Raw genomic sequence first — 11,067 nt, 5'->3', positions numbered from 1 at the left:
GTAGTTAGGGTCGTTTCAGTTGGTATCAAAGCACGGTCTTGGTTTGGGCTGAGCCTACTGCCGGTTGCTGAAACTCAGGGAATCTCGCCTCAAAGTCTGTAAGATTTAAGTTTAATGTCTCTATCTGTTTAAGTTTTGATGTATTAGTTTCTTGAGTTATTGAGAAGTTTAAATTTGAAGTAAAAATATTTTCTAAGGCATGAAATTTGAATGTTGGATTTTCTCAATGCGTTTAGATGGCTCGTCGTCGTGATCCGCGTGCAGTTACGCCTCCACCGCCGCCGCCTTCACCGCCGCCGCAGGTGGATGTAGGAGGACAGGTGCTAGCGGGATTGGCCCGCATTCGCGAGCGTCATGTGGATGCTCCTAGAGCTGGGATGGGGACTGTTTATGAGCAGTTCCGGAAGATGAACCCGAAGGACTTCGCTGGCACCACTGATCCGTTGATAGCGGAGGGTTGGATTCGCTCACTAGAGGTGATCTTTCGCTACATGAAGCTGGGAGATCCAGATAGAGTGACGTGTGCTGTGTTTCTCCTCCAGAATGATGCCGCCCTCTGGTGGGAGGGAATGGAGAAGATTGTGGACCCAGCTACTCTACCTTGGACTGAGTTCAAGAAGCTGTTCTTTGAGAAGTATTTTACTGCTGATGTGAGAGGCCGTTTGAAGACGGAGTTTATGAGCTTGAGATAGGGAGACTTGTCGGTGGCACAGTTTGTGGTGAAGTTCGAGAGGGGCTGCCATTTCATGCCTTTGATTGGAGATGACGAGAAGGAGAAGCTGGAGCACTTTCTTGTGGGGCTTCGACCCGCCATCCGTAGGGATGTACTTATGGCGGAGCCAGCTGATTATGCTTCAGCACTGAGGCGTGCCTTGAGGTCCGAGCAGACGCTGAGAGATATTAGCGCGGAGGCGCATGGCAAGAGGCCCTTCCCTCATCAGGGCCACTCTCAGCAGCAGCAGCACGACAAGAAGCCATATCATGGACCCCCGAGACAGCAGGGACAGCAGGCACCGCAGGGGCGTCAGGCCCAGAGACAGGTTCCTCCCAAGGCTGGGGAGAAGCCTATTTGTCAGTTTTGCCATCGTCCGCATTTTGGGAAGTGTTTGAAGGATGCTGGAGTTTTCTTCAAGTGCAAGAAGCCATGACATATGTCTACCCATTGTCCAGAGCTGAGGAGGCCCGTGCAGGGCAGAGTGTTCGTGATGGAGGCCGAGCAGGCCGACCCAGACACTACTCTTCTCACAGGTAATATCTTAACTTTTGGGTTAGAGCAGTTAAAGATTTGTAGATGCATGTGACTCTAAGTCTTTGCTTGTTTGAGGTTTTCTCTAAGTATCTTGCTGTTTGTCTTAGGTCCTTTGACTGTTTTGATTGAATAGTATCTTGTTTGGGAATTGTTGAATTAGAATGAGCCTAAGTAGAACTCGTGGTTTTAACTTCAACCTTTTGTCGTTGTAACTACTGCTATGCAGGTAGGATTGTTGTGGCAGGCATAGCCACGAGGGCCTTATTAGACTCAGGGGCTACCCATTCCTTTATATCGGAGTCTTTTGCCCTTGAGAGGGGCATTCAGAGCGAGGAATTGGAGGTTGGATTCTCAGTTACTATCCCCTCAGGAGAAGAGCTATCCACCAGGAGCTTGGTGAGAGACCTTGTATTGCTTTTGCAGGGTCAGTCAGTGGTAGCAGACCTCATAGTGCTACCTTTGCCAGAGTTTGACCTGATTCTTGGGATGGATTGGATGACGAAGAATGCGGTGATGATAGATTTTCAGCAGAGGTCAGTACTAGTCAGGCCTGAGGGCGAGGAACCGTTTTGGTTTGAGGCTGCTAAGAGCTTGAGGAAGACTCGAGTCATTTCTACTTTGCAAGCTTAGAGGCTTGTACTTAGTGGGTGCGAGTCATTTCTAGCCAGTTTATCTTTGACAGAGCTGCCAGAGCGACCAGTTATTTCTGATATGGCTATCGTCAGGGAGTTTGAGGATGTGTTCCCTAGCGATGTTGTGGGAATTCTGCCCGATAGAGAAGTGGAGTTCTCTATAGATTTGGTTTCCGGTAATGTGCCTATCTCCAAGGCACCGTACAGGTTGGCTCCTACCGAAATGAAGGAGTTAAAAGAGCAGATTCAAGAGTTGCTTGACAAGGGATTCATTCGCCCTAGTTTCTCCCCTTGGGGCGCACCAGTCCTCTTTGTTAAGAAGAAGGACGGTAGTCTAAGACTGTGCATAGACTACCGAGGTTTGAACGGAGTGACTGTGAAGAACAAGTACCCATTACCTAGGATCGAGGACCTCTTCGATCAATTGCAAGGTGCATCCGTCTTTTCGAAGATTGATCTTCGTTCAGGTTATCACCAGTTAAAAAAAACCCATTTTAGGCATTTTAAAAATATATGTGCCAATTTTTTTTATAAAGTGAGAACCACCAACCGCTATCATGTTTAACGAATTTTTTGATCACATCATTAGATAAAACTTATATAGTGTTTGAGAGAGTTTTTAAAAAACAATTCACAACTTTTCTTTCAAAATTTTGTGAAAGAAAAGTTGAAAAATACTTATTAGAAGCTCTCCCAAACACTACCTTATTAGTTTAGATGTAAAAAAAATGTTATATGTTTTCTATTAATTTATTATTGGAGCTCATTTCCAATTTTTTTTAATGAAAGATTTCCTTATTTTTAGACATGGACCGTATTTGTAATTGTGATTAGGAATTTGTGTAGTAATGATTTTGATTTTGGAGATATTAAATTTGTAATTAATAATGGTAAGGGGATTGATTAATTGATTTATTAAAAGTGAGAGAATGAATTGACGAAAAAGGGCACAAATATTATGTCACGCGTGGCGTCATAGTACCTTGGGAGCCGCAATACTTGACTTGCACGTGATTAATTTTTTTATTCTTTAATTACGATGTAATGTAATTATTCGATGGATGGTCCACACGTCTATCATCTCCGTAATAAAAAAATTAAGCATAAACTCGCATTGATTTTTTTTTGAAGCATAAACTCGCATTGATATAACAACATATTTGAGTCAATTTATAAGAAAATATTGTTATCACAAAATTATTTTCATTGTAAGTATACATAATATTATCCCATCTTCTATTCAAACATTTATATATATATAAAATAAAATAATTTTTTTTGTTTCCTCTTTCAAAACTACTGTCGCATTATTGTTTGAATCCAAAATACTCCTACTTTTCATCTCACTCTTACTATTATTTTAAAAATAATTATTATTGATAATAGGATTGAAGGACTTATAACAAAAGTCATTTCAGAAAAGAAAAATAAAATGTTAAAATGATGGCTATATATGTAAAAATAATAACTAAAGATTATAAGCAATAAACAACAAATAAATATCGGAATTGCAATACCCAATATGGACAAAAGCAAGCTTTTATGGTCAAATTTCATATTTAATTTCGTAAAAAAAATGTCTCGCTCGTAAATTGAAATGATTCTTTGTTTTTTTTTTCACCAATAAATAAAATTTTCTTGAATTTAATAATATAAATAAATAAATGAAATATGTTGATAGAAATAGAATGAGATGTTTGGGATACTAAATAATTTATTTATACGACGATTCGATTTTTGTTTATATTATATTGGAGTGAAAAGTAGACAGAGATTTATTTGTTGGTTGATTTTAGAAAATGGGTATGGTGGTGGCGTGTGATTTCTGCGGCGACCGGGCCGCCATTCTCTACTGCCGAGCCGACTCCGCCAAGCTCTGCTTGCCCTGCGACCATCAAGTTCACAAAGCCAACGCTCTATCCAAGAAGCATCTCCGCTCCCAGATCTGTGACAACTGCGCTGCCGAACCATCCGCCGTCCGATGTGCCACCGACAACCTCCTGCTCTGCCAGGACTGCGATTGGGACGCTCATGCTGCCTGCGCGGTCTCTTCCTCCCACCAGCGCGGTCCTGTCGAGGGCTTTTCGGGATGCCCCTCGGTTTTTTATTTGGCGGCTGCTTGGGGTCTCGAGCTTCAGGAGAAAAAAACGGCCTCTTTTGGGTGGGCCGGTTTGCTGGAGGAACTCATGGTGCCTAACGCTAGCTATACCGATTCTGAGCTGAAGAGGAAAACTCCTAGCTGTGGAAAACAGAAGCAGGTGATTTTGAAGCAGTTATTGACGATGTTGGAAGACGGCGACGGCGACGAGGTAGCACCGAGTGGCGGCGCGTGGGGCCACGATAATTTCTGCGCTCAATATCACGAGGAGCAGCCGCAAGATAGTAATAAGCAGCAAAATGCGAATGCGAGAGTAGATGATGAGAACCTGATGTGGAACACCGGCACGCAGGTTTTGGGTCAAATCTTCTTCTATTCTGTTAAATCGTTTTCTTTAAAGTTGGTGGTTTTAGTTATGTCCGGCTTGTTCAATGTGGTATCAGCTATGATCTCCGGTAATCCTTTTCTTCATTCTATATATATAATCCTTAAAAACAAAGGAAGAAGCTTTCCTTGGCTATTTTATTCTTAGTATTTCTTCTTTTTCATTGTGTGCTATATATTTTTGCAACTTATCGTTTCCTGATATATCAAGAATTAAGTACTCCATCTTATTGCTGCTTCAGCGGATCTAAACGACAAACAATCTCATCTCATTACCTTGATATGCCTGTTTCCTTCTCCGCTGATTACTAAGATTTTACAGATATGGGACTTCAATTTGGGGCAGCTGAGGGGCCACGAGGATCAGGCAAACGCACTAGAATTGGAAGATGGTGGAAGTGAAATGCTCTACACCGTCAAAAGTTACGGTGAACTACTGAATGGGACGAAAAGAGGGGTGGAAATACCACCACCTGGTGTCGACTGCTTGATAGCACACGAGGATATGATGCCATTCAGCGTAAGACAACTTCATGCTTGGATATGTTTCGCAAAAATAATTTATCATTCATAATAACTCTACTCTGTAAAATGTTTGTTGAAACATAGACCACCCCTTCTAGGAATCCAACATCCAGTCAAGGGCCTGCGACATCCGAGAGCAACCTACCATTCTCCAAGCAACCATCAGGCTCATGTTTAAACAAACCCAAATGTTTTGCTGGTTCGAAAGAGATCCAGTTTACGGATCAATCTATTTTGATTAAGAGCGAAAGTGTGGCTCCTGCAATTACCAAGGCCGATTTGGAGCTCCTGGCGAAGAACAGAGGCAATGCGATGCAACGATATAAGGAAAAAAAGAAAACTAGGAGGTAGGTTATCTTATCTCTTTTTTTCTTTTACACGATATCCCAATCCCATGTTTCTGATTATCTCATTTGTATTGTGCCTAGATATGATAAGCATATCCGGTATGAATCAAGAAAAGCTAGAGCCGATACTAGGAAACGAGTCAAGGGCCGTTTTGTTAAGGCGTTTGAAGCTCCAACGGGAGGGGTGAATGGTACTAGCCGTAGTTGAATCTCGGATTTTATACTGCTGTCTGTGTACATATTTTTTGTTCCTTCACGCTATATGCATAATTTCGCCTAGCCATCAGGCTTTCTTTTAAACAACTGTGTGGCAATTTGTCCACGAATTAGAGGAAGTTACAGTTGCACAAAATGTGAGGAATGAAATGGCGGCGGCCAACTAAGGGTAGGCTTATATTATCAAAATTTTGTTTTGCATTGAGTTATATCCATGGCATGTAGTGATGGTTTATTCGTCTGCGAATCAAATTAAGAAATATCTGGTCAGTAAAAGTGGGTGTTTAATTTTGTGAAATTAATAAAAAGAAATTACCCAGCTCAAAGAATGACAAAATTTTTTTAGGGAAGGTCATCTGGCCGAATGATAATATTTTGAGGACATAGTTATGCCACAACTTACTGTCTGGATTAAAAGGAGAGCATAAGTTATTACCTTATCATATGCGTATTGAGTATTGTTGGAGATGGTGCTTAGTTTTCACGATGCGACATATTTAGGGGTTAATTAATGGTGGCATTAGAGGTCCAGAAATTGCATGAAGGTATCGATCTTGATAGAATGTTTGCAGTCCTCGTATAGTTTCTTGATACAAATAATAAATTACATGTTATGTTTTAAAATTATATGATCCTACGCATTTAATAATAATAATAATTATTATATAATACAAAGTAGTACGTACGAAGGTTCATTCTATATAATAATATGCACATACGAACATAAATAAATAATGTATTGTGTTTATTCCAGAGGAAAGAATGAATCTGATTATACTTGGTTGATTAAGAACTTGATTCATCATCCATGGTGAAAATATTACAACATTTTTTCAGAAGCATCCATCCATCCATACATCCATCCATTGAATGTGTTCTGTAGTACTAGTTACTACCTGTTGTTGCCATGGAAATTCCCCTCACCTTTCTGTCGTCTCCAGTTTTCACCCCACATCTTAGCCTCTGCAACAGCTCGTTCTCTCTCCAAATCTCGGTTCAACATTTTCGTGTTTTCTCTAGGAGAATCTTCCCTCTCAAATCCTTCCAAGTTCCATCTGCGTCCTGATCCCCCCTCTTCGCATCTCAGTAATGTCCCCCCTCTCTCATCTTTGCTTCTGTAATCATCCTTCTCCGCTGCACTTCTGCTGCTAGGACCAAATGCTATGCTCGCATCATGCGGCTGATTCGCCAAATATGAGAGGGCCGTGACCACATCCCGAATCAAGGGACGACCAGCAGCCTGTTCTTGAATACACATGGATGCCACTGCCAGCGCTTGGTAAAGCCCACGAATAGGAAACTTACCTTCAAGCTTTGGATCCGCCAGTTTAGCAAATCTTCTGCGGTCATTGAACAGAGGCCGTGCCTGTATTTACGATTAAAAAATTAAAAAAAAAAAATGCAGACTAAAGTTGACTCGCGTATTTTATGTAATTTAAAACACAAACTTTGTTTCTACCCATGACACAAGGTTCTGTTCTCCCTGTGGGCGGTTGCTATCGATGGCTTTGCGTCCGCTGATGAGTTCTAAAAAGACAACTCCAAAACTGTAAACGTCGGATTTCACTGTCAACTGTCCGGTCATGGCATATTCAGGAGCACAATATCCGTAAGTTCCCATAACTCGTGTGGACACATGGGATTTGTCTCCTGTGGGACCTAACTTTGCCAGTCCAAAGTCGGAGAGTTTGGGAAAATATCCCTCGCCCAGTAAAATGTTGGATGACTTGAAATCACGATAGATCACTGCAGGGTTCGCCTTATCGTGGAGATACTCCAACCCTTTGGCAGCACCAGCTGCTATTTTCATCCTTGTGCTCCAATCCAATGGCTCTTTATCGAGAGGAAGATCTGGGAAAAGATTTAATTCAAGTGTCATCGATTGTTAATGATGGTCACAAGGCAAGAGCTGTAAAACAAAAGTTACCAAAGAGGTGATCTTCTAAAGATCCCAAGGGCATAAATTCGTAGACGAGAAGCCTCTGTTCCCCTTCGGCACAGTAACCAATCAAATTCACTAGGTTAGGATCATGTAAAAGGCTGAGAATCAGAACTTCAACCAGAAATTCTCTATTGCCTTGAAGCCCATTCCTATCCAGCTGTTTGACAGCAACAACCTACACAAGCAGTGAAAAATCATACTTAATTCTCTATGTTATGCTTGCAATATAAATTAACTAAACCTCCATACTTTGCAAACTCATAAAATCACTATATATATGACAAAGAGAGCTAATTTCAACATTTATAAAATTATTATTACCTGACCATTTGAGAGCCTCCCCTTGTACACACGTCCAAACCCTCCTTCCCCTAAGAAACATTCTGGCCTAAAGCTATTCGTAGCAGTTGCTAGCTCGCGGAAAGTAAAAATCTGTGCATCAGGTAAGTCTTTTGGCTCGCTCCTGACCGCAATGTTACTCCTACTTTTTAGTCTATCAGCACCTGCAACTTGAAACCAAACCAAGCATGGATCCTTTAAGCACACTTAATTTGGGAAGTCCTCCCTAGCTCTGTGTTAGGTACTAGCAAAATATAGCTAGACACACACACACACACAACACCAGGATTCTGAAAACTCTCATTGCCAAAAATACAAGCCACTGAAATCTGAATTATCTACAAAACTAAAGTTGGTACTTTAATTTTAAAATGGAGAGACGGCGATCAAACCAAAAAAAGGGCCACCCATAAATTCAATGAGGAGTGCTCACACTGACACAGTTAAAAATCTATAAACTATAGAAAGATCACTAAACATCTAAATATTAGTTTTATTTCAATCAAAAAATGGGATCTACATCAAACTCAACACGTACAGATAAATCAGGTGGACCAAAAATCAATAAAAAACCCATAGATGAATCAAGTGTTGTCACCAAGGCAAAGTGCAGAAAAAACGAGCATAGAAACAAAGACAAACGCGCTGACCAGACGATAATTTGGATAGATTTGAAGGGATCTTGGGATAGATTTCTCTGCGATCATCACTCTCCTTATGGGGATTGAGCTTTTCCTCTTCCTTGGAATCAAAGCAAGGAAAGCAACCCATTTACCTCCCTCAAAGATCAAATCTTGAACAAGTTGAATGGCTCTAGAAATATAGGAATCTACAGGGTATGCATTAAATTAAATGGTTGTCCCATCTCAACTCTCTCTACGAGCTAATTAGACAAGAGATAAGATTTCATATGTTGAATAACAAGAAGAATATTCAAGACGTGAGTTAAGGAGCTACAAACAGAAAGGGAATTGCAAGAAACAAAAAAACTGTAAAGTTTTCGGTAGATTGGAGTGGAGTGGAGTGTCCATAGATGACAGCAAGTATTTGAGGGACACGGTTTTTGCCGGCTTTGAAAAGAAAATTCGAGTCGAGGAGATATTTATGCTCATTTTGTGGAACATCGTAAATCTGGTTTGCACAGCTGTCATGGGTTTCCATTTTATAAAAGGAAAAATAATAATATTATGTACAAAATATTTTAAATAATATCTCCATGAAAATTGATTTGATATTACTTATCAGATGGTGTTTGGCTTGGGAAAAAGAAAAAAACAAAAAGAAGGTGTTTTGAAACTTATAAACTGTTAAAATATATTTTGGTAATTTTTTTTTCTAACATGTTACAAACAAGATGTTTTTCAAAAGTGAGAGCCAGCGGATGGAAAACATATCGAATTTTTGGTATACCGAAGTTATCGTACCGAAAAAAAAATACCGAATTTTCAGTACGGTACGATAAAAATACTGAATTTTTCGGTATGGCAACGGTATGAAATTTAAAAATTTCGGTATATACAAGTATATCGAAATACTGAAACAATATAAAACATTTGAAAATATATAATATTTATTTTTATAAATAATAAATTTATTAATTTTTTTTGGGTATAAAACGGTATAGCGATAACGTACAAAAATTTTGGTATATTGTAAAATTTTGGTATTATCTGTATGCTATTTATATGTACCAAAAATGTCGATATATTAAGAGTTTTGGTACGATATTGGTAAAAAATATTTGTTTTATAACATAATTTTCGATATGGTATATGATATACGATTTTTGGTACGATATGGTACGTTCGTTATTCCAACCCTAGTGAGAGCGACCTAATTTTTTTTTTAAAAAAATATTGTTTTAGCATTTTATTTCTTCTAAATATCCTAGCATATTTTTATAAATCCCCATTATACCTAGGCCTGCACCAATTTAATATTAAATATTACTTTTTAAAAAAATTTCAAATAAAATCAATTTTTGTAAAATAAAGTATAAAATAATTTTTTTTAATATAGATTTATTCTAAAATATTTTTTGTATATACATAGCTATAACTTCATAACATTCCACCTTCTTTGGACAATAAAATAATCTAGATTTTGTTTAGGCATTTACTCTAAAAACCTGTTTAATGTTTTAAAAGTAAAAAAAAAAAAAAAACATTTAACGTATGTGTTTTAGACAAGATTTTTGAAAAATAATTTTTTTAAAAAAACGTTCTCAAAGTCTAGTTTTTAAATAATATACGAGAGGTGTTTTTAGATGTTTTAATAACAAAAGACAGTGATGAAAATCAAAACAACATTATTTTGAAATTTTAAAATATTTTTATAAAGTACTTGTTCGAGTACATATTTATTCTTAAAACAACTTTTAAAATATTTTATAATTTTTTTTAAAAAAAAACACTTTTATGAAAATGTTTTATAAACCATACGGAGCCTTATAATATCAAACATATTTGTCAGGATCAAGAATATGTTAAAAGAGGTAAATAAACACTTTTAAAATTCTCTCTAAAAACAGTGTCAAATAACGTGATCAGTCTTGATAGGGTCAGCTATACAAAACCAAAGTTTTCAATTCTTTAAAAATGATCGGAACACAAATAATGCGAAAAATGATCCAAAAGATTAATATGAAACTATACAGCACTCAATTCAGGCAAAGACAATAATATAAAAAGTAGTAAAATAAATGACATAGATATGTGGAAGTTCGAAAATAAAATCCTTCAACGTCTCTCATTCTTTCACTTAGAAAATAATACATTAGAAAAATTTGGAGAAGTAAAATTTTAAAATAAGATATTTTTTTTAAGAAAAAAAGGATCATCCCAATTTTTTTTTTTAAAAAAGCTTACAAACGGTCAAACAGTCTATTTTGATTGCTTATCAGCTGTTTAATCCAATTGTTTCCAAACAAACTGGAAGAGCTTATAAGCTCCAAAACAGTTTATAAGTTATTTTATGGAGCTTATACGCTCGGTCAAACACTACTTACTTTTTATTAGCAGCTTTTCATTTTTGTTTTCAAACACTACGCATTTATTATTTTTCTCGACCTTTTCACAATCTATAAAATTAATCACTTCTAACAAAATCATAATTTTTTTTATATAAATAACTTCTAACAAATCATAATTTTTTTTATATAAATCACTTCTAACAAAATCATAATTTTTTTGTAAACACTCACTTAATTATAAACTATAAAGGCTTATAAAATGTTTTAATAATTTTACCTAAACATCCTCGTGTCGTGAGGACGTATTATCTTGTCCATCACGGTTATTGTTCGAAATTTATTAGCTTCATAGATAATGAGTTAT

General features: G+C 37.6%; 2 protein-coding genes across 4 annotated transcripts; one reads left to right on the top strand and one right to left on the bottom strand.

Moving 5' to 3' along the window:
- The first annotated feature begins 3,565 nt into the window (after positions 1–3,565).
- Positions 3,566–5,709, top strand: LOC140875237 (zinc finger protein CONSTANS-LIKE 14-like). 2 transcript variants are annotated; one of them, XR_012148375.1, is made up of 4 exons: positions 3,566–4,331; positions 4,686–4,883; positions 4,987–5,235; positions 5,317–5,454. XR_012148375.1 is itself a non-coding variant. In XM_073278872.1 (4 exons), exons 1-4 carry the CDS (start codon positions 3,681–3,683, stop codon positions 5,441–5,443), a joined length of 1,239 nt encoding a protein of 412 aa, XP_073134973.1. In that variant the 5' UTR covers positions 3,576–3,680; the 3' UTR covers positions 5,444–5,709. The 2 variants fall into 2 exon arrangements, 1 of the variants encoding a protein (XP_073134973.1); XM_073278872.1 differs by having other exon boundaries at positions 3,576–4,331; positions 4,973–5,235; positions 5,317–5,709.
- A 466-nt stretch (positions 5,710–6,175) lies between these two features.
- On the bottom strand, positions 6,176–8,817 carry LOC140875236 (serine/threonine-protein kinase PBS1-like). Of its 2 annotated transcripts, none has more exons than XM_073278870.1 (5): positions 8,383–8,817; positions 7,715–7,902; positions 7,379–7,568; positions 6,911–7,302; positions 6,176–6,817 (listed from the first exon to the last, which is right to left on the bottom strand). In XM_073278870.1, the coding sequence occupies exons 1-5, from the start codon at positions 8,501–8,503 to the stop codon at positions 6,344–6,346; spliced, it is 1,365 nt and encodes a 454-aa protein (XP_073134971.1). In that variant the 5' UTR covers positions 8,504–8,817; the 3' UTR covers positions 6,176–6,343. The 2 variants fall into 2 exon arrangements, with proteins under 2 accessions (XP_073134971.1, XP_073134972.1); XM_073278871.1 differs by having other exon boundaries at positions 7,715–7,896; positions 8,383–8,816.
- Positions 8,818–11,067: the final 2,250 nt, after the last annotated feature.

Source organism: Henckelia pumila, chromosome 1 (assembly GCF_033568475.1).
Source record: "Henckelia pumila isolate YLH828 chromosome 1, ASM3356847v2, whole genome shotgun sequence".
In the NCBI taxonomy this organism is placed as follows: Eukaryota; Viridiplantae; Streptophyta; class Magnoliopsida; order Lamiales; family Gesneriaceae; genus Henckelia; species Henckelia pumila.
Note: the sequence above shows the minus strand (reverse complement) of the source record. Positions and strands in the feature narration are given on the sequence as shown.

What these genes read in the sequence shown, in the direction of transcription:
- LOC140875236 (XM_073278870.1), bottom strand. Translation starts at nt 8,503, where the DNA reads ATGGGTTGCTTTCCTTGCTTTGATTCCAAGGAAGAGGAAAAGCTCAAT. An exon ending in GGAGGCTCTCAAATGGTCAG is followed by an intron (nt 7,569 to 7,714) that starts GTAATAATAATT and finishes CTGCTTGTGTAG; the next exon opens with GTTGTTGCTGTCAAACAGCT. An exon ending in AACAGAACCTTGTGTCATGG is followed by an intron (nt 6,818 to 6,910) that starts GTAGAAACAAAG and finishes TCGTAAATACAG; the next exon opens with GCACGGCCTCTGTTCAATGA.
- LOC140875237 (XM_073278872.1), top strand. Translation starts at nt 3,681, where the DNA reads ATGGGTATGGTGGTGGCGTGTGATTTCTGCGGCGACCGGGCCGCCATT. An exon ending in TGTGGAACACCGGCACGCAG is followed by an intron (nt 4,332 to 4,685) that starts GTTTTGGGTCAA and finishes AAGATTTTACAG; the next exon opens with ATATGGGACTTCAATTTGGG. An exon ending in AGGATATGATGCCATTCAGC is followed by an intron (nt 4,884 to 4,972) that starts GTAAGACAACTT and finishes GTTGAAACATAG; the next exon opens with ACCACCCCTTCTAGGAATCC.